The 20,329-nt window shown below is 47.2% G+C and overlaps 3 protein-coding genes across 3 annotated transcripts; all 3 read right to left on the bottom strand.

The window, feature by feature from the left end:
* Positions 1-355: 355 nt before the first annotated feature.
* Positions 356-9,868, bottom strand: LOC135977392 (mucin-13-like). The gene is made up of 3 exons (XM_065578098.1): positions 9,514-9,868; positions 2,752-2,811; positions 356-360 (listed from the first exon to the last, which is right to left on the bottom strand). Exons 1-3 carry the CDS (start codon positions 9,764-9,766, stop codon positions 356-358), a joined length of 318 nt encoding a protein of 105 aa, XP_065434170.1. The 5' UTR covers positions 9,767-9,868.
* A 3,395-nt stretch (positions 9,869-13,263) lies between these two features.
* Positions 13,264-14,654, bottom strand: LOC135977391 (mucin-5AC-like). Its single transcript, XM_065578097.1, has 2 exons — positions 13,529-14,654; positions 13,264-13,371 (listed from the first exon to the last, which is right to left on the bottom strand). The coding sequence occupies exons 1-2, from the start codon at positions 14,546-14,548 to the stop codon at positions 13,264-13,266; spliced, it is 1,128 nt and encodes a 375-aa protein (XP_065434169.1). The 5' UTR covers positions 14,549-14,654.
* A 150-nt stretch (positions 14,655-14,804) lies between these two features.
* LOC135977390 (mucin-5AC-like) lies at positions 14,805-18,351 on the bottom strand. The gene is made up of 2 exons (XM_065578095.1): positions 16,746-18,351; positions 14,805-14,841 (listed from the first exon to the last, which is right to left on the bottom strand). Exons 1-2 carry the CDS (start codon positions 18,338-18,340, stop codon positions 14,805-14,807), a joined length of 1,632 nt encoding a protein of 543 aa, XP_065434167.1. The 5' UTR covers positions 18,341-18,351.
* Positions 18,352-20,329: the final 1,978 nt, after the last annotated feature.

Raw genomic sequence — 20,329 nt, 5'->3', positions numbered from 1 at the left:
CTGTAAATGAGAAAAAGGTACCAAGAAAAATTGGGACAATTGCCATTCCAATCCCTTTTTTATATCAGTTTGTATCCCCTCCCCCTCACATGATTTCTGTTAACGAACAACCTGAAAGACGGGTTGAGTTGAGCAGACGCCGTCATTAAAATAAGATACTCCCATCTGTTCTATTTATTTTTTCTTTTATGTTCACCTTTCTCTAGTTTCCTATATATATGAAAATTCTAAATTTCACTACATATATCCCAAATAATATCTGGCTACTGTAGGTAGCAGGGCACCTTCACTTTTGCTGTATTCAAAATACCTCCATTCTAACAGGATAATAACAGATAGAAACCATTTGTTTCTTTCAATCTGAAAGGATAAACAAGAGGAAAATAATGCCCTTACTTGTCAATGCAGCTGTGGTAGGTGAAAGCGACGTTGTGGTCGTCACAGAGATGGCTGCTGTTGTTTCTCCTCTGATAGGGACGCCCAGAGAGGTTGTGGTCTCAGCCGGAGAAGTTGTAAAAAGGGCACCTGTCGTAGTTCCCTGTCGTGTAGTGGAGGTGTAACTTGTTGTGGTCTCTGTAGGGGTAGTGGTGATTGGCGCTGCTGTGCTTCTCTCTGCTGCTGTAGCAATGGGTGATGTGTTAGTAGTCTCTGCTAGAACAGTGGTGACAGGGGATGCTGTGGGTGTCCCCAGTTCTGTAGTGGTGCCCAAAGCTATTGGGATCTCAGATGGGGAATTGGTCTCCAGAGCAGATGTGGATGTTTTAGGACCTGCTGTGGTGGGAGACAGTGTCACTGTGGTCTCAGCCGGAGAAGTCACTGTAACAGCAACTGTGGATGTCTCTGCTAAAAAGGAGGTGACTGCACTTGTGGTCGCGGTGGGATAAGTGACAAGAAGGGCAGCTGTGGGTGTCTCCACTTCTCTAGAGGTGCTGGGAATTCTTGTGGTCTCAGAGGGAAAACTTGTCTCAAGACGGACTGTAGGTGTCAACGGTAAAATAGAAGTGACTCCAGCTGTGGTCTCAGTGCGGGAAGTGGCCACAGGAGTTGGTGTGGGGATAGCCAGTGAAGTGGTAGTTTCAATTGGGGAAGTACCTGGAAGGAAAATTGTGGTTTTCTCCTCAACTATAGTGGTTCTAGGTAATTCCATAGTCTCAGCTAGGATAGTGGTCTCTAGAGGAGCAATAGAGGTCTGTGGAACAGAAGAGCCAGCTGCTGCTGTGCTCTGAGGTAGTGTAGTAGTAGGAAGACTAATTGTGGTTATTTCTTCTAAAGGTGTGCGACTAGTCATGGCTGTAGTTTGAACTGGAGACGTAGTCTCTAAAACAGAGCTGAATGTCTCTCCGATGGTAGAGGTGGCCAAAGATGTGCTCTCAGCTCTAGTGATGGTCAGAGGAGGAACTGTGGGTGTCTTTTTTACTGTAGTGGTAGTAGATAGAGCTGTAGTCTCTGTTGGAGAAGTGGTCTCTAGTGGAGCTGTGGAGGACTCTGGAATAGTTGAGGTGGCTATAGCTGTGCTCCCAGGTTCTGAAGTTGTAAGAAGGGGAAGCCTGGTTGTCTCTTCACTTCCAGTGCTACTAGTCATTGCTGTAGTTTCAGCTGCAGAAGACGTCTCTAGAGGGGAGGTGGAGGTTATTCCTATGGTAGAGGTGGCTGCAGCAGTGGTTTCAGGTTGTGAAGTGCTAAGAAGAGGAAGGGTGGTTGTCCCTTCTATTGTAGAAGTACTAATTATTGGTGTAGTCTCAGTTGGGGAAGTGGTCATTAGCGTAACTGTGGTGGTTTCTGGAGCAGTTGAGGTGGCTGCAGCTGTACTCACAGGTACTGTAGTCGTGGGATTAGGAACAGTGGTTGTCACCTCTATTGTAGATGTACTACTTACGGCTGTAGTTTCAGCTGAAGTAGTAGTCTGGAAAATTGAGGTGGATCTTTCTAATGTGGTAGAGCTGGCTGCAGATGTGCTTGCAGCTTGTGAAGTTGCAAGGAGGGAAGGTGTGGATGTCACTTCAGCTCCAGTGGTACTAGTTATTGTTGTCCTCTCTGTTGGGGTTGTGGTCTCTGTAAGAGTTGTGGAGGTCTCAGGAAAAGTTGAAGTGGCTACAGCAGTGCTCCCAGGTTCTGAAGTAGTAAGAAGGGGAAGCGTGGTTGTCTCTTCACTTCTAGTGGTACTAGTCATTGCTGTAGATTCAGCTGCAGAAGACGTCTCTAGAGGAGAGGTGGAGGTTATTCCTATGGTAGAGGTGGCTGCAGTAGTGGTTTCAGGTTGTGAAGTGCTAAGAAGGGGAAGCGTGGTTGTCCCTTCCATTGTAGATGTACTAATTATTGGTGTACTCTCAGTTGGGGAAGTTGTCATTAGCGTAACTGTGGTGGTTTCTGGAGCAATTGAGGTGGCTGCAGCTGTACTCGCAGGTACTGTAGTCGTGGGATTAGGAACAGTGGTTGTCACCTCTATGGTAGAAGTACTACTTACTGCTGTAGTTTCAGCTGAAGAAGTCGTTTGGAAAGGTGAGGTGGATCTTTCTGCTGTGGTAGAACTGGCTACAGCTGTGCTTTCAGCTTGTGAAGTTGCAGGGAGGGAAGGTGTGGATGTCACTTCAGCTCCAGTGGTACTAGTTATTGTTGTCCTCTCTGTTGGGGTTGTGGTCTCTGCAGGAGTTGTGGAGGTCTCTCGAAAAGTTGAAGTGGCTATAGCTGTGCTCCCACGTTCTGAAGTTGTAGGAAGGGGAAGCGTGGTTGTCTCTTCACTTCTAGTGCTACTAGTCATTGCTGTAGTTTCAGCTGCAGAAGACGTCTCTAGAGGAGAGGTGGAGGTTATTCCTATGGTAGAGGTGGCTGCAGCAGTGGTTTCAGGTTGTGAAGTGCTAAGAAGAGGAAGGGTGGTTGTCTCTTCCATTGTAGAAGTACTAATTATTGGTGTAGTCTCAGCTGGGGAAGTGGTCTGTTCCAGAACTGTGGTTGTTTCTAGAGCAGTTGATGTGGCTACAGCTGTGCTTTCAGCTTGTGAAGTTGCAGCAAGGGAAGGTGTGGATGTCACTTCAGCTCCAGTGGTACTAATTATTGTTGTCCTCTCTGATGGGGTTGTTGTCTCTGCAAGAGTTGTGGAGGTCTCAGGAAGAGTTGAAGTGGCTATAGCTGTGCTCCCAGGTTCTGAAGTTGTAAGAAGGGGAAGCGTGGTTGTCTCTTCACTTCTAGTGCTACTAGTCATTCCTGTAGTTTCAGCTGCAGAAGACGTCTCTAGAGGAGAGGTGGAGGTTATTCCTATGGTAGAGGTGGCTGTAGCAGTGGTTTCAGGTTGTGAAGTGCTAAGAAGAGGAAGGGTGGTTGTCCCTTGAATTGTAGAAGTACTAATTATTGGTGTAGTCTCAGTTGGGGAAGTGGTCATTAGCGTAACTGTGGTGGTTTCTGGAGCAGTTGAGGTGGCTGCAGCTGTATTCGCAGGTACTGTAATCGTGGGATTACGAACAGTGGTTATCACCTCTATTGTAGATGTACTACTTACGGCTGTAGTTTCAGCTGAAGTAGTAGTCTGGAAAGGTGAGGTGGATCTTTCTATTGTGGTAGAACTGGCTACAACTGTGCTTTCAGCTTGTGAATTTGCAGGGAGGGAAGGTGTGGATGTCACTTCAGCTCCAGTGGTAATAGTTACTGTTGTCCTCTCTGTTGGGGTTGTGATCTCTACAGGAGTTGTGGAGGTCTCAGGAAAAGTTGAAGTGGCTATAGCTGTGCTCCCAGGTCCTGAAGTTGTAAGAAGGGGAAGCGTGGTTGTCTCTTCACTTCTAGTGCTACTAGTCATTGCTGTAGATTCAGCTGCAGAAGATGTCTCTAGACGAGAGGTGGAGGTTATTCCTATGGTAGAGGTGGCTGTAGCAGTGGTTTCAGGTTGTGAAGTGCTAAGAAGAGGAAGGGTGGTTGTCAATTCCATTGTAGAAGTACTAATTATTGGTGTAGTCTCAGTTGGGGAAGTGGTCATTAGCGTAATTGTGGTGGTTTCTGGAGCTGTTGAGGTGGCTGCAGCTGTACTCGCAGGTACTGTAGTCGTGGGATTAGGAACAGTGGTTGTCACCTCTATGGTAGAAGTACTAGTTACTGCTGTAGTTTCAGCTGAAGTAGTAGTCTGGAAAGGTGAGGTTGATCTTTCTGCTGTGGTAGAACTGGCTACAGCTGTGCTTTCAGCTTGTGAAGTTGCAGGGAGGGAAGGTGTGGATGTCACTTCAGCTCCAGTGGTACTAATTATTGTTGTCCTCTCTGTTGGGATTGTTGTCTCTGCAAGAGTTGTTGAGGTCTCAGGAAGAGTTGAAGTGGCTATAGCTGTGCTCCCAGGTTCTGAAGTTGTAAGAAGGGGAAGCATGGTTGTCTCTTCACTTCTAGTGCTACTACTCATTGCTGTAGATTCAGCTGCAGACGACGTCTCTAGAGGGGAGGTGGAGGTTATTCCTATGGTAGAGGTGGCTGCAGTAGTGGTTTCAGGTTGTGAAGTGCTAAGAAGGGGAAGCGTGGTTGTCCCTTCCATTGTAGAAGTGCTAATTATTGGTGTAGTCTCAGTTGGGGAAGTGGTCATTAGCGTAACTGTGGTGGTTTCTGGAGCAGTTGAGGTGGCTGCAGCTGTACTCGCAGGTACTGTAGTCGTGGGATTAGGAACAGTGGTTGTCACCTCTATGGTAGAAGTACTACTTACTGCTGTAGTTTCAGCTGAAGTAGTAGTCTGGAAAGGTGAGGTGGATCTTTCTGCTGTGGTAGAACTGGCTACAGCTGTGCTTTCAGCTTGTGAAGTTGCAGGGAGGGAAGGTGTGGATGTCACTTCAGCTCCAGTGGTACTAGTTATTGTTGTCCTCTCTGTTGGGGTTCTGGTCTCTGCAAGAGTTGTGGAGGTCTCAGGAAGAGTTGAAGTGGCTATAGCTGTGCTCCCAGGTCCTGAAGTTGTAAGAAGGGGAAGCGTGGTTGTCTCTTCACTTCTAGTGCTACTAGTCATTGCTGTAGTTTCAGCTGCAGAAGACGTCTCTAGAGGAGAGGTGGATGTTATTCCTATGGTAGAGGTGGCTGCAGCAGTGGTTTCAGGTTGTGAGGTGCTAAGAAGAGGAAGGGTGGTTGTCCCTTCCATTGTAGAAGTACTAATTATTAGTGTACTCTCAGTTGGGGAAGTGGTCTGTTCCAGAACTGTGGTTGTTTCTAGAGCAGTTGATGTGGCTACAGCTGTGCTTTCAGCTTGTGAAGTTGCAGCGAGCGAAGGTGTGGATGTCACTTCAGCTCCAGTGGTACTAGATATTGTTGTCCTCTCTGTTGGGGTTGTGGTCTCTGCAAGAGTTGTGGAGGTCTCAGGAAAAGTTGAAGTGGCTACAGCAGTGCTCCCAGGTTCTGAAGTTGTAAGAAGGGGAAGCGTGGTTGTCTCTTCACTTCTAGTTCTACTAGTGATTGCTGTAGTTTCGGCTGCAGACGACGTCTCTAGAGGAGAGGTGGAGGTTATTCCTATGGTAGAGGTGGCTGCAGTAGTGGTTTCAGGTTGTGAAGTGCTAAGAAGGGGAAGCGTGGTTGTCCCTTCCATTGTAGAAGTGCTAATTATTGGTGTAGTCTCAGTTGGGGAAGTGGTCATTAGCGTAACTGTGGTGGTTTCTGGAGCAGTTGAGGTGGCTGCAGCTGTACTCGCAGGTACTGTAGTCGTGGGATTAGGAACAGTGGTTGTCACCTCTATGGTAGAAGTACTACTTACTGCTGTAGTTTCAGCTGAAGTAGTAGTCTGGAAAGGTGAGGTGGATCTTTCTGCTGTGGTAGAACTGGCTACAGCTGTGCTTTCAGCTTGTGAAGTTGCAGGGAGGGAAGGTGTGGATGTCACTTCAGCTCCAGTGGTACTAGATATTGTTGTCCTCTCTGTTGGGGTTGTGGTCTCTGCAAGAGTTGTGGAGGTCTCAGGAAAAGTTGAAGTGGCTACAGCAGTGCTCCCAGGTTCTGAAGTTGTAAGAAGGGGAAGCGTGGTTGTCTCTTCACTTCTAGTGCTACTAGTGATTGCTGTAGTTTCGGCTGCAGACGACGTCTCTAGAGGAGAGGTGGAGGTTATTCCTATGGTAGAGGTGGCTGCAGTAGTGGTTTCAGGTTGTGAAGTGCTAAGAAGGGGAAGCGTGGTTGTCCCTTCCATTGTAGAAGTGCTAATTATTGGTGTAGTCTCAGTTGGGGAAGTGGTCATTAGCGTAACTGTGGTGGTTTCTGGAGCAGTTGAGGTGGCTGCAGCTGTACTGGCAGGTACTGTAGTCGTGGGATTAGGAACAGTGGTTGTCACCTCTATGGTAGAAGTACTCCTTACTGCTGTAGTTTCAGCTGAAGAAGTCGTTTGGAAAGGTGAGGTGGATCTTTCTGCTGTGGTAGAACTGGCTACAGCTGTGCTTTCAGCTTGTGAAGTTGCAGGGAGGGAAGGTGTGGATGTCACTTCAGCTCCAGTGGTACTAGTTATTGTTGTCCTCTCTGTTGGGGTTGTGGTCTCTGCAAGAGTTGTGGAGGTCTCAGGAAGAGTTGAAGTGGCTATAGCTGTGCTCCCAGGTTCTGAAGTTGTAAGAAGGGGAAGCGTGGTTGTCTCTTCATTTCTAGTGCTACTAGTCATTGCTGTAGTTTCAGCTGCAGAAGACGTCTCTAGAGGAGAGGTGGATGTTATTCCTATGGTAGAGGTGGCTGCAGCAGTGGTTTCAGGTTGTGAAGTGCTAAGAAGAGGAAGGGTGGTTGTCCCTTCCATTGTAGAAGTACTAATTATTGGTGTAGTCTCAGTTGGGGAAGTGGTCTGTTCCAGAACTGTGGTTGTTTCTAGAACAGTTGATGTGGCTACAGCTGTGCTTTCAGCTTGTGAAGTTGCAGCGAGCGAAGGTGTGGATGTCACTTCAGCTCCAGTGGTACTAGATATTGTTGTCCTCTCTGTTGGGGTTGTGGTCTCTGCAAGAGTTGTGGAGGTCTCAGGAAAAGTTGAAGTGGCTACAGCAGTGCTCCCAGGTTCTAAAGTTGTAAGAAGGGGAAGCGTGGTTGTCTCTTCATTTCTAGTGCTACTAGTGATTGCTGTAGTTTCGGCTGCAGACGACGTCTCTAGAGGGGAGGTGGAGGTTATTCCTATGGTAGAGGTGGCTGCAGTAGTGGTTTCAGGTTGTGAAGTGCTAAGAAGGGGAAGCGTGGTTGTCCCTTCCATTGTAGAAGTGCTAATTATTGCTGTAGTCTCAGTTGGGGAAGTGGTCATTAGCGTAACTGTGGTGGTTTCTGGAGCAGTTGAGGTGGCTGCAGCTGTACTCGCAGCTACTGTAGTCATGGGATTAGGAACAGTGGTTGTCACCTCTATGGTAGAAGTACTACTTAGTGCTGTAGTTTCAGCTGAAGTAGTAGTCTGGAAAGGTGAGGTGGATCTTTCTGCTGTGGTAGAACTGGCTACAGCTGTGCTTTCAGCTTGTGAAGTTGCAAGGAGGGAAGGTGTGGATGTCACTTCAGCTCCAGTGGTACTAGTTATTGTTGTCCTCTCTGTTGGGGTTGTGGTCTCTGCAAGAGTTGTGGAGGTCTCAGGAAAAGTTGAAGTGGCTATAGCTGTGTTCCCAGGTTCTGAAGTTGTAAGAAGGGGAAGCGTGGTTGTCTCTTCACTTCTAGTGCTACTAGTTATTGCTGTAGTTTTGGCTGCAGAAGACGTCTCTAGAGGGGAGGTGGAGGTTATTCCTATGGTAGAGGTGGCTGCAGCAGTAGTTTCAGGTTGTGAAGTGCTAAGAAGAGGAAGGGTGGTTGTCCCTTCCATTGTAGAAGTACTAATTATTGGTGTACTCTCAGTTGGGGAAGTGGTCTGTTCCAGAACTGTGGTTGTTTCTAGAGCAGTTGATGTGGCTACAGCTGTGCTTTCAGCTTGTGAAATTGCAGCAAGGGAAGGTGTGGATGTCACTTCAGCTCCAGAGGTACTAGTTATTGTTGTCCTCTCTGTTGGGATTGTTGTCTCTGCAAGAGTTGTGGAGGTCTCAGGAAAAGTTGAAGTGGCTATAGCTGTGCTCCCAGGTCCTGAAGTTGTAAGAAGGGGAAGCGTGGTTGTCTCTTCACTTCTAGTGCTACTAGTGATTGCTGTAGTTTCGGCTGCAGAAGACGTCTCTAGAGGAGAGGTGGAGGTTATTCCTATGGTAGAGGTGGCTGCAGCAGTGGTTTCAGATTGTGAAGTGCTAAGAAGAGGAAGGGTGGTTGTCCCTTCCATTGTAGAAGTACTAATTATTGGTGTAGTCTCAGTTGGGGAAGTGGTCTGTTCCAGAACTGTGGTTGTTTCTAGAACAGTTGATGTGGCTACAGCTGTGCTTTCAGCTTGTGAAGTTGCAGCGAGCGAAGGTGTGGATGTCACTTCAGCTCCAGTGGTACTAATTATTGTTGTCCTCTCTGTTGGGGTTGTGGTCTCTCCAAGAGTTGTGGAGGTCTCAGGAAGAGTTGAAGTGGCTACAGCAGTGCTCCCAGGTTCTGAAGTTGTAAGAAGGGGAAGCGTGGTTGTCTCTTCATTTCTAGTGCTACTAGTGATTGCTGTAGTTTCGGCTGCAGACGACGTCTCTAGAGGGGAGGTGGATGTTATTCCTATGGTAGAGGTGGCTGCAGCAGTGGTTTCAGGTTGTGAAGTGCTAAGAAGGGGAAGCGTGGTTGTCCCTTCCATTGTAGAAGTGCTAATTATTGGTGTAATCTCAGTTGGAGAAGTGGTCATTAGCGTAACTGTGGTGGTTTCTGGAGCAGTTGAGGTGGCTGCAGCTGTACTTGCAGGTACTGTAGTCGTGGGATTAGGAACAGTGGTTGTCACCTCTATGGTAGAAGTACTACTTACTGCTGTAGTTTCAGCTGAAGAAGTCGTTTGGAAAGGTGAGGTGGATCTTTCTGCTGTGGTAGAACTGGCTACAGCTGTGCTTTCAGCTTGTGAAGTTGCAGGGAGGGAAGGTGTGGATGTCACTTCAGCTCCAGTGGTACTAGTTATTGTTGTCCTCTCTGTTGGGGTTGTGGTCTCTGCAAGAGTTGTGGAGGTCTCAGGAAGAGTTGAAGTGGCTATAGCTGTGCTCCCAGGTCCTGAAGTTGTAAGAAGGGGAAGCGTGGTTGTCTCTTCACTTCTAGTGCTACTAGTCATTGCTGTAGTTTCAGCTGCAGAAGACGTCTCTAGAGGAGAGGTGGATGTTATTCCTATGGTAGAGGTGGCTGCAGCAGTGGTTTCAGGTTGTGAAGTGCTAAGAAGAGGAAGGGTGGTTGTCCCTTCCATTGTAGAAGTACTAATTATTGGTGTAGTCTCAGTTGGGGAAGTGGTCTGTTCCAGAACTGTGGTTGTTTCTAGAACAGTTGATGTGGCTACAGCTGTGCTTTCAGCTTGTGAAGTTGCAGCGAGCGAAGGTGTGGATGTCACTTCAGCTCCAGTGGTACTAGATATTGTTGTCCTCTCTGTTGGGGTTGTGGTCTCTGCAAGAGTTGTGGAGGTCTCAGGAAAAGTTGAAGTGGCTACAGCAGTGCTCCCAGGTTCTAAAGTTGTAAGAAGGGGAAGCGTGGTTGTCTCTTCATTTCTAGTGCTACTAGTGATTGCTGTAGTTTCGGCTGCAGACGACGTCTCTAGAGGAGAGGTGGAGGTTATTCCTATGGTAGAGGTGGCTGCAGTAGTGGTTTCAGGTTGTGAAGTGCTAAGAAGAGGAAGGGTGGTTGTCCCTTCCATTGTAGAAGTGCTAATTATTGCTGTAGTCTCAGTTGGGGAAGTGGTCATTAGCGTAACTGTGGTGGTTTCTGGAGCAGTTGAGGTGGCTGCAGCTGTACTCGCAGCTACTGTAGTCATGGGATTAGGAACAGTGGTTGTCACCTCTATGGTAGAAGTACTACTTAGTGCTGTAGTTTCAGCTGAAGTAGTAGTCTGGAAAGGTGAGGTGGATCTTTCTGCTGTGGTAGAACTGGCTACAGCTGTGCTTTCAGCTTGTGAAGTTGCAAGGAGGGAAGGTGTGGATGTCACTTCAGCTCCAGTGGTACTAGTTATTGTTGTCCTCTCTGTTGGGGTTGTGGTCTCTGCAAGAGTTGTGGAGGTCTCAGGAAAAGTTGAAGTGGCTATAGCTGTGTTCCCAGGTTCTGAAGTTGTAAGAAGGGGAAGCGTGGTTGTCTCTTCACTTCTAGTGCTACTAGTTATTGCTGTAGTTTTGGCTGCAGAAGACGTCTCTAGAGGGGAGGTGGAGGTTATTCCTATGGTAGAGGTGGCTGCAGCAGTAGTTTCAGGTTGTGAAGTGCTAAGAAGAGGAAGGGTGGTTGTCCCTTCCATTGTAGAAGTACTAATTATTGGTGTACTCTCAGTTGGGGAAGTGGTCTGTTCCAGAACTGTGGTTGTTTCTAGAGCAGTTGATGTGGCTACAGCTGTGCTTTCAGCTTGTGAAATTGCAGCAAGGGAAGGTGTGGATGTCACTTCAGCTCCAGAGGTACTAGTTATTGTTGTCCTCTCTGTTGGGATTGTTGTCTCTGCAAGAGTTGTGGAGGTCTCAGGAAAAGTTGAAGTGGCTATAGCTGTGCTCCCAGGTCCTGAAGTTGTAAGAAGGGGAAGCGTGGTTGTCTCTTCACTTCTAGTGCTACTAGTGATTGCTGTAGTTTCGGCTGCAGAAGACGTCTCTAGAGGAGAGGTGGAGGTTATTCCTATGGTAGAGGTGGCTGCAGCAGTGGTTTCAGATTGTGAAGTGCTAAGAAGAGGAAGGGTGGTTGTCCCTTCCATTGTAGAAGTACTAATTATTGGTGTAGTCTCAGTTGGGGAAGTGGTCTGTTCCAGAACTGTGGTTGTTTCTAGAACAGTTGATGTGGCTACAGCTGTGCTTTCAGCTTGTGAAGTTGCAGCGAGCGAAGGTGTGGATGTCACTTCAGCTCCAGTGGTACTAATTATTGTTGTCCTCTCTGTTGGGGTTGTGGTCTCTCCAAGAGTTGTGGAGGTCTCAGGAAGAGTTGAAGTGGCTACAGCAGTGCTCCCAGGTTCTGAAGTTGTAAGAAGGGGAAGCGTGGTTGTCTCTTCATTTCTAGTGCTACTAGTGATTGCTGTAGTTTCGGCTGCAGACGACGTCTCTAGAGGGGAGGTGGATGTTATTCCTATGGTAGAGGTGGCTGCAGCAGTGGTTTCAGGTTGTGAAGTGCTAAGAAGGGGAAGCGTGGTTGTCCCTTCCATTGTAGAAGTGCTAATTATTGGTGTAATCTCAGTTGGGGAAGTGGTCATTAGCGTAACTGTGGTGGTTTCTGGAGCAGTTGAGGTGGCTGCAGCTGTACTTGCAGGTACTGTAGTCGTGGGATTAGGAACAGTGGTTGTCACCTCTATGGTAGAAGTACTACTTACTGCTGTAGTTTCAGCTGAAGAAGTCGTTTGGAAAGGTGAGGTGGATCTTTCTGCTGTGGTAGAACTGGCTACAGCTGTGCTTTCAGCTTGTGAAGTTGCAGGGAGGGAAGGTGTGGATGTCACTTCAGCTCCAGTGGTACTAGTTATTGTTGTCCTCTCTGTTGGGGTTGTGGTCTCTGCAAGAGTTGTGGAGGTCTCAGGAAGAGTTGAAGTGGCTATAGCTGTGCTCCCAGGTCCTGAAGTTGTAAGAAGGGGAAGCGTGGTTGTCTCTTCACTTCTAGTGCTACTAGTCATTGCTGTAGTTTCAGCTGCAGAAGACGTCTCTAGAGGAGAGGTGGAGGTTATTCCTATGGTAGAGGTGGCTGCAGCAGTGGTTTCAGGTTGTGAGGTGCTAAGAAGAGGAAGGGTGGTTGTCCCTTCCATTGTAGAAGTACTAATTATTAGTGTACTCTCAGTTGGGGAAGTGGTCTGATCCAGAACTGTGGTTGTTTCTAGAGCAGTTGATGTGGCTACAGCTGTGCTTTCAGCTTGTGAAGTTGCAGCAAGGGAAGGTGTGGATGTCACTTCAGCTCCAGAGGTACTAATTATTGTTGTCCTCTCTGCTGGGGTTGTGGTCTCTGCAAGAGTTGTGGAGGTCTCAGAAAAAGTTGAAGTGGCTACAGCAGTGCTCCCAGGTTCTGAAGTTGTAAGAAGGGGAAGCGTGGTTGTCTCTTCATTTCTAGTGCTACTAGTCATTGCTGTAGTTTCGGCTGCAGAAGACGTCTCTAGAGGAGAGGTGGATGTTATTCCTATGGTAGAGGTGGCTGCAGCAGTGGTTTCAGGTTGTGAAGTGCTAAGAAGAGGAAGGGTGGTTGTCCCTTCCATTGTAGAAGTACTAATTATTGGTGTAGTCTCAGTTGGGGAAGTGGTCTGTTCCAGAACTGTGGTTGTTTCTAGAACAGTTGATGTGGCTACAGCTGTGCTTTCAGCTTGTGAAGTTGCAGCGAGCGAAGGTGTGGATGTCACTTCAGCTCCAGTGGTACTAGATATTGTTGTCCTCTCTGTTGGGGTTGTGGTCTCTGCAAGAGTTGTGGAGGTCTCAGGAAAAGTTGAAGTGGCTACAGCAGTGCTCCCAGGTTCTGAAGTTGTAAGAAGGGGAAGCGTGGTTGTCTCTTCATTTCTAGTGCTACTAGTCATTGCTGTAGTTTCGGCTGCAGACGACGTCTCTAGAGGGGAGGTGGATGTTATTCCTATGGTAGAGGTGGCTGCAGCAGTGGTTTCAGGTTGTGAAGTGCTAAGAAGAGGAAGGGTGGTTGTCCCTTCCATTGTAGAAGTGCTAATTATTGGTGTAGTCTCAGTTGGGGAAGTGGTCTGTTCCAGAACTGTGGTTGTTTCTAGAACAGTTGATGTGGCTACAGCTGTGCTTTCAGCTTGTGAAGTTGCAGCGAGCGAAGGTGTGGATGTCACTTCAGCTCCAGTGGTACTAGATATTGTTGTCCTCTCTGTTGGGGTTGTGGTCTCTGCAAGAGTTGTGGAGGTCTCAGGAAAAGTTGAAGTGGCTACAGCAGTGCTCCCAGGTTCTGAAGTTGTAAGAAGGGGAAGCGTGGTTGTCTCTTCATTTCTAGTGCTACTAGTCATTGCTGTAGTTTCGGCTGCAGAAGACGTCTCTAGAGGAGAGGTGGATGTTATTCCTATGGTAGAGGTGGCTGCAGCAGTGGTTTCAGGTTGTGAAGTGCTAAGAAGAGGAAGGGTGGTTGTCCCTTCCATTGTAGAAGTACTAATTATTGGTGTAGTCTCAGTTGGGGAAGTGGTCTGTTCCAGAACTGTGGTTGTTTCTAGAACAGTTGATGTGGCTACAGCTGTGCTTTCAGCTTGTGAAGTTGCAGCGAGCGAAGGTGTGGATGTCACTTCAGCTCCAGTGGTACTAGATATTGTTGTCCTCTCTGTTGGGGTTGTGGTCTCTGCAAGAGTTGTGGAGGTCTCAGGAAAAGTTGAAGTGGCTACAGCAGTGCTCCCAGGTTCTGAAGTTGTAAGAAGGGGAAGCGTGGTTGTCTCTTCATTTCTAGTGCTACTAGTGATTGCTGTAGTTTCAGCTGCAGAAGACGTCTCTAGAGGGGAGGTGGAGGTTATTCCTATGGTAGAGGTGGCTGCAGTAGTGGTTTCAGGTTGTGAAGTGCTAAGAAGGGGAAGCGTGGTTGTCCCTTCCACTGTAGAAGTGCTAATTATTGGTGTAGTCTCAGTTGGGGAAGTGGTCATTAGCGTAACTGTGGTGGTTTCTGGAGCAGTTGAGGTGGCTGCAGCTGTACTCGCAGGTACTGTATTCGTGGGATTAGGAACAGTGGTTGTCACCTCTATGGTAGAAGTACTACTTACTGCTGTAGTTTCAGCTGAAGTAGTAGTCTGGAAAGGTGAGGTGGATCTTTCTGCTGTGGTAGAACTGGCTACAGCTGTGCTTTCAGCTTGTGAAGTTGCAGGGAGGGAAGGTGTGGATGTCACTTCAGCTCCAGTGGTACTAGTTATTGTTGTCCTCTCTGTTGGGGTTGTGGTCTCTGCAAGAGTTGTGGAGGTCTCAGGAAGAGTTGAAGTGGCTATAGCTGTGCTCCCAGGTCCTGAAGTTGTAAGAAGGGGAAGCGTGGTTGTCTCTTCACTTCTAGTGCTACTAGTTATTGCTGTAGTTTCAGCTGCAGAAGACGTCTCTAGAGGAGAGGTGGAGGTTATTCCTATGGTAGAGGTGGCTGCAGCAGTGGTTTCAGGTTGTGAAGTGCTAAGAAGAGGAAGGGTGGTTGTCCCTTCCATTGTAGAAGTACTAATTATTGGTGTACTCTCAGTTGGGGAAGTGGTCTGTTCCAGAACTGTGGTTGTTTCTAGAGCAGTTGATGTGGCTACAGCTGTGCTTTCAGCTTGTGAAGTTGCAGCGAGCGAAGGTGTGGATGTCACTTCAGCTCCAGTGGTACTAGATATTGTTGTCCTCTCTGTTGGGGTTGTGGTCTCTGCAAGAGTTGTGGAGGTCTCAGGAAAAGTTGAAGTGGCTACAGCAGTGCTCCCAGGTTCTGAAGTTGTAAGAAGGGGAAGCGTGGTTGTCTCTTCACTTCTAGTGCTACTAGTGATTGCTGTAGTTTCGGCTGCAGACGACGTCTCTAGAGGGGAGGTGGATGTTATTCCTATGGTAGAGGTGGCTGCAGTAGTGGTTTCAGGTTGTGAAGTGCTAAGAAGGGGAAGCGTGGTTGTCCCTTCCATTGTAGAAGTGCTAATTATTGGTGTAGTCTCAGTTGGGGAAGTGGTCATTAGCGTAACTGTGGTGGTTTCTGGAGCAGTTGAGGTGGCTGCAGCTGTACTCGCAGGTACTGTATTCGTGGGATTAGGAACAGTGGTTGTCACCTCTATGGTAGAAGTACTACTTACTGCTGTAGTTTCAGCTGAAGAAGTCGTTTGGAAAGGTGAGGTGGATCTTTCTGCTGTGGTAGAACTGGCTACAGCTGTGCTTTCAGCTTGTGAAGTTGCAGGGAGGGAAGGTGTGGATGTCACTTCAGCTCCAGTGGTACTAGTTATTGTTGTCCTCTCTGTTGGGGTTGTGGTCTCTGCAAGAGTTGTGGAGGTCTCAGGAAGAGTTGAAGTGGCTATAGCTGTGCTCCCAGGTCCTGAAGTTGTAAGAAGGGGAAGCGTGGTTGTCTCTTCACTTGTAGTGCTACTAGTCATTGCTGTAGTTTCAGCTGCAGAAGACGTCTCTAGAGGAGAGGTGGAGGTTATTCCTATGGTAGAGGTGGCTGCAGCAGTGGTTTCAGGTTGTGAGGTGCTAAGAAGAGGAAGGGTGGTTGTCCCTTCCATTGTAGAAGTACTAATTATTAGTGTACTCTCAGTTGGGGAAGTGGTCTGATCCTGAACTGTGGTTGTTTCTAGAGCAGTTGATGTGGCTACAGCTGTGCTTTCAGCTTGTGAAGTTGCAGCAAGGGAAGGTGTGGATGTCACTTCAGCTCCAGAGGTACTAATTATTGTTGTCCTCTCTGTTGGGGTTGTGGTCTCTGCAAGAGTTGTGGAGGTCTCAGGAAGAGTTGAAGTGGCTATAGCTGTGCTCCCAGGTCCTGAAGTTGTAAGAAGGGGAAGCGTGGTTGTCTCTTCACTTGTAGTGCTACTAGTCATTGCTGTAGTTTCAGCTGCAGAAGACGTCTCTAGAGGAGAGGTGGAGGTTATTCCTATGGTAGAGGTGGCTGCAGCAGTGGTTTCAGGTTGTGAGGTGCTAAGAAGAGGAAGGGTGGTTGTCCCTTCCATTGTAGAAGTACTAATTATTAGTGTACTCTCAGTTGGGGAAGTGGTCTGATCCTGAACTGTGGTTGTTTCTAGAGCAGTTGATGTGGCTACAGCTGTGCTTTCAGCTTGTGAAGTTGCAGCAAGGGAAGGTGTGGATGTCACTTCAGCTCCAGAGGTACTAATTATTGTTGTCCTCTCTGCTGGGGTTGTGGTCTCTGCAAGAGTTGTGGAGGTCTCAGAAAAAGTTGAAGTGGCTACAGCAGTGCTCCCAGGTTCTGAAGTTGTAAGAAGGGGAAGCGTGGTTGTCTCTTCATTTCTAGTGCTACTAGTCATTGCTGTAGTTTCGGCTGCAGAAGACGTCTCTAGAGGAGAGGTGGAGGTTATTCCTATGGTAGAGGTGGCTGCAGCAGTGGTTTCAGGTTGTGAGGTGCTAAGAAGAGGAAGGGTGGTTGTCCCTTCCATTGTAGAAGTACTAATTATTGGTGTAGTCTCAGTTGGGGAAGTGGTCTGTTCCAGAACTGTGGTTGTTTCTAGAACAGTTGATGTGGCTACAGCTGTGCTTTCAGCTTGTGAAGTTGCAGCGAGCGAAGGTGTGGATGTCACTTCAGCTCCAGTGGTACTAGATATTGTTGTCCTCTCTGTTGGGGTTGTGGTCTCTGCAAGAGTTGTGGAGGTCTCAGGAAAAGTTGAAGTGGCTACAGCAGTGCTCCCAGGTTCTGAAGTTGTAAGAAGGGGAAGCGTGGTTGTCTCTTCATTTCTAGTGCTACTAGTCATTGCTGTAGTTTCGGCTGCAGACGACGTCTCTAGAGGGGAGGTGGATGTTATTCCTATGGTAGAGGTGGCTGCAGCAGTGGTTTCAGGTTGTGAGGTGCTAAGAAGAGGAAGGGTGGTTGTCCCTTCCATTGTAGAAGTACTAATTATTGGTGTAGTCTCAGTTGGGGAAGTGGTCTGTTCCAGAACTGTGGTTGTTTCTAGAACAGTTGATGTGGCTACAGCTGTGCTTTCAGCTTGTGAAGTTGCAGCGAGCGAAGGTGTGGATGTCACTTCAGCTCCAGTGGTACTAGATATTGTTGTCCTCTCTGTTGGGGTTGTGGTCTCTGCAAGAGTTGTGGAGGTCTCAGGAAAAGTTGAAGTGGCTACAGCAGTGCTCCCAGGTTCTGAAGTTGTAAGAAGGGGAAGCGTGGTTGTCTCTTCATTTCTAGTGCTACTAGTGATTGCTGTAGTTTCGGCTGCAGACGACGTCTCTAGAGGAGAGGTGGAGGTTATTCCTATGGTAGAGGTGGCTGCAGTAGTGGTTTCAGGTTGTGAAGTGCTAAGAAGGGGAAGCGTGGTTGTCCCTTCCATTGTAGAAGTGCTAATTATTGGTGTAGTCTCAGTTGGGGAAGTGGTCATTAGCGTAACTGTGGTGGTTTCTGGAGCAGTTGAGGTGGCTGCAGCTGTACTCGCAGGTACTGTATTCGTGGGATTAGGAACAGTGGTTGTCACCTCTATGGTAGAAGTACTACTTACTGCTGTAGTTTCAGCTGAAGTAGTAGTCTGGAAAGGTGAGGTGGATCTTTCTGCTGTGGTAGAACTGGCTACAGCTGTGCTTTCAGCTTGTGAAGTTGCAGGGAGGGAAGGTGTGGATGTCACTTCAGCTCCAGTGGTACTAGTTATTGTTGTCCTCTCTGTTGGGGTTGTGGTCTCTGCAAGAGTTGTGGAGGTCTCAGGAAGAGTTGAAGTGGCTATAGCTGTGCTCCCAGGTCCTGAAGTTGTAGGAAGGGGAAGCGTGGTTGTCTCTTCACTTCTAGTGCTACTAGTTATTGCTGTAGTTTCGGCTGCAGAAGACGTCTCTAGAGGAGAGGTGGAGTTTATTCCTATGGTAGAGGTGGCTCTAGCAGTGGTTTCAGGTTGTGAAGTGCTAAGAAGAGGAAGGGTGGTTGTCCCTTCCATTGTAGAAGTACTAATTATTGGTGTACTCTCAGTTGGGGAAGTGGTCTGTTCCAGAACTGTGGTTGTTTCTAGAACAGTTGATGTGGCTACAGCTGTGCTTTCAGCTTGTGAAGTTGCAGCGAGGGAAGGTGTGGATGTCACTTCAGCTCCAGTGGTACTAATTATTGTTGTCCTCTCTGTTGGGGTTCTGGTCTCTGCAAGAGTTGTGGAGGTCTCAGGAAAAGTTGAAGTGGCTATAGCTGTGCTCCCAGGTTCTGAAGTTGTAAGAAGGGGAAGCGTGGTTGTCTCTTCACTTCTAGTGCTACTAGTGATTGCTGTAGTTTCGGCTGCAGAAGACGTCTCTAGAGGAGAGGTGGAGGTTATTCCTGTGGTAGAGGTGGCTGCAGTAGTGGTTTCAGGTTGTGAAGTGCTAAAAAGGGGAAGCGTGGTTGTCCCTTCCATTGTAGAAGTGCTAATTATTGGTGTAGTCTCAGCTGGGGAAGTGGTCATTAGCGTAACTGTGGTGGTTTCTGGAGCAGTTGAGGTGGCTGCAGCTGTACTCGCAGGTACTGTGGTCGTGGGATTAGGAACAGTGGTTGTCACCTCTATGGTAGAAGTACTACTTACTGCTGTAGTTTCAGCTGAAGTAGTAGTCTGGAAAGATGAGGTTGATCTTTCTGCTGTGGTAGAACTGGCTACAGCTGTGCTTTCAGCTTGTGAAGTTGCAGGGAGGGAAGGTGTGGATGTTACTTCAGCTCCAGTGGTACTAGTTATTGTTGTCCTCTCTGTTGGGATTGTGGTCTCTGCAAGAGTTGTGGAGGTCTCAGGAAGAGTTGAAGTGGCTATAGCTGTGCTCCCAGGTTCTGAAGTTGTAAGAAGGGGAAGCGTGGTTGTCTCTTCACTTCTAGTGCTACTAGTCATTGCTGTAGTTTCAGCTGCAGAAGACGTCTCTAGAGGGGAGGTGGATGTTATTCCTATGGTAGAGGTGGCTGCAGTAGTGGTTTCAGGTTGTGAAGTGCTAAGAAGAGGAAGGGTGGTTGTCCCTTCCATTGTAGAAGTACTAATTATTGGTGTACTCTCAGCTGGGGAAGTGGTCTGTTCCAGAACTGTGGTTGTTTCTAGAGCAGTTGATGTGGCTACAGCTGTGCTTTCAGCTTGTGAAGTTGCAGGGAGGGAAGGTGTGGATGTCACTTCAGCTCCAGTGGTACTAGTTACTGTTGTCCTCTCTGTTGGGATTGTGGTCTCTACAGGAGTTGTGGAGGTCTCAGGAAAAGTTGAAGTGGCTACAGCAGTGCTCCCAGGTTTTGAAGTGCTAAGAAGGGGAATAGTAGTTGTCCCTTCCATTGTAGAAGTACTAATTATTGGTGTACTCTCAGCTGGGGAAGTGGTCTTGAGCGTAACTGTGGTGGTTTCTGGCGCAGTTGAGGTGGCTGCATCTGTTCTTTCTGGCTGTGAAGTTGGAGAGAGGGAGAATGTGGTTGTCTCTTCCACTCTACTCGTACTGGTTATTTTTGTCATTTTTGTTGGGAATGTGGTCTCTACAGTAGACGTGTTTGTCTCTGGTACAGTAGAAGTGGCTACAGCTGTGCTCCCAATTATAGTGCTGTTTGGAGGAGGAACTGTGGTTGTCTTTTCTACTGTAGTGGTAGTAGGTATTCCTGTCGACTCTTCTGGGGAAGTTGATTCTCGTGGCGCTGTGGAGGTCTCTGGAATATCTGAAGTCGCTATAGCTGTGCTCCCAGGTAGTGAAGTTGTAAAAAAGGGAAGCGTCGTTGTTTTCTCAATTGTAGCGATACTCCTTATTGTTGTCATTTCTGTTGTAGATGTGGTATCTAGAGTTGATGTGGATGTGTCAGGTATAGTTGAGGTGTGTAGAACTGTGCTTTCAGGAACTGTGTTTGTCTGTGAAACTGTCGTTATCCTGATTGCTGTAGTTTCTGCTACGGAAGTTGTCTTTAATGTAGTAATGTAGGTCTCCGTAGTCGCAGAACTCTCTGCAGCTTGAAGCTCTGGTAGTAGAATGGGAACACGAGTTATTATGCTTGTAGTCTCTACTGAAAGTGAGAGACAATAAAAAAAGGAAAAATAGAAAAATTAAAATGTGGGGGGAATGTAAGCTCAAGACAGCCTTCATTCTATTTTATTCAGTTGTGAAAAAGTGGAAGGAGATGGAAAACAAATATTTATAATTTGAAAATAATTCAATTTTTACAAGAAAAAATACATTTCATAAAAAATCTTCCTATGTACATTTTTGATTCAGAAAACAGGCAGTTTTTAATTTTTTAACTGAAAAATCTTTGAACAAAAGCTTTCAACTCGCTCTAGTTCTATAGCATTTTCCACAAAACAATACAAGAGAGAACTGAAAGTATGAATATGGGGGCTACTATATCTTCAAGCAGTAAATTAACAAAAGTGGGTACCTAGAGGGTCTTGGTCACTGTATGAAACTTGTGCTTTTTATCAGAATTGTATGTTTTCCAGACTGTGCCATTAATAAAATGGAGATATTTAATGCAAAGTTGTTTGGTAGCCCATTGGTTGCTTGGAATCTAGCAGTTATTCAAGATTAACTGATGAAGAGCACTATATAAGGGCTAGCTATTATTATTTATTATTAATTACACTATCATTATTTATTATGTATTTGTATTACATAGTGCTCAAAGATAGGCATGGATCAAGGTTGATGCTTATTGGGTGAAACTGACCAACCCCACACTCTCATCTGAAAGGTCATTATATTGCTTAAGCATCATGTTAAGTCCCCCTTAATTCCTTCAAATAGTGGCACCTAGACTTTGAGTTGGAGTGAGGATCTGTTTAAGCAATTGTGCTTATGTTTTATGGACAAGTAGAAGTTATTTTCTGGAGCCACAAATACCTGTTCACTCCATCCCCTTTCTG

Source organism: Chrysemys picta, chromosome 25 (genome assembly GCF_011386835.1).
Source record: "Chrysemys picta bellii isolate R12L10 chromosome 25, ASM1138683v2, whole genome shotgun sequence".
NCBI lineage: Eukaryota > Metazoa > Chordata > Testudines > Emydidae > Chrysemys > Chrysemys picta.
This window is presented reverse-complemented; position numbering and strand designations above follow the sequence as displayed.

Excerpts from the sequence above, each read along its gene's own strand:
- LOC135977392 (XM_065578098.1), bottom strand. The coding sequence starts at position 9,766 with ATGACTACAGTAGCTGCGAGTACAGCTGCAGCCACCTCAACTGCTCCA. Across the intron at positions 2,812-9,513 it reads CGAAACTACAGCAATCACTA|GAATAACCTCCACCTCTCCT; the intron begins GTAGCACTAGAA and ends CCTCTACCATAG.
- LOC135977391 (XM_065578097.1), bottom strand. The coding sequence starts at position 14,548 with ATGACCACTTCCCCAACTGAGACTACACCAATAATTAGCACTTCTACA. Across the intron at positions 13,372-13,528 it reads CTGCTCCAGAAACCACCACA|AGACGTCTTCTGCAGCTGAA; the intron begins GTTACGCTAATG and ends CCTCCCCTCTAG.
- LOC135977390 (XM_065578095.1), bottom strand. The coding sequence starts at position 18,340 with ATGACTAGTAGCACTAGAAGTGAAGAGACAACCACGCTTCCCCTTCTT. Across the intron at positions 14,842-16,745 it reads ACCTCTCCTCTAGAGACGTC|AGACCACAACCCCAACAGAG; the intron begins GTCTGCAGCCGA and ends CAACTCTTGCAG.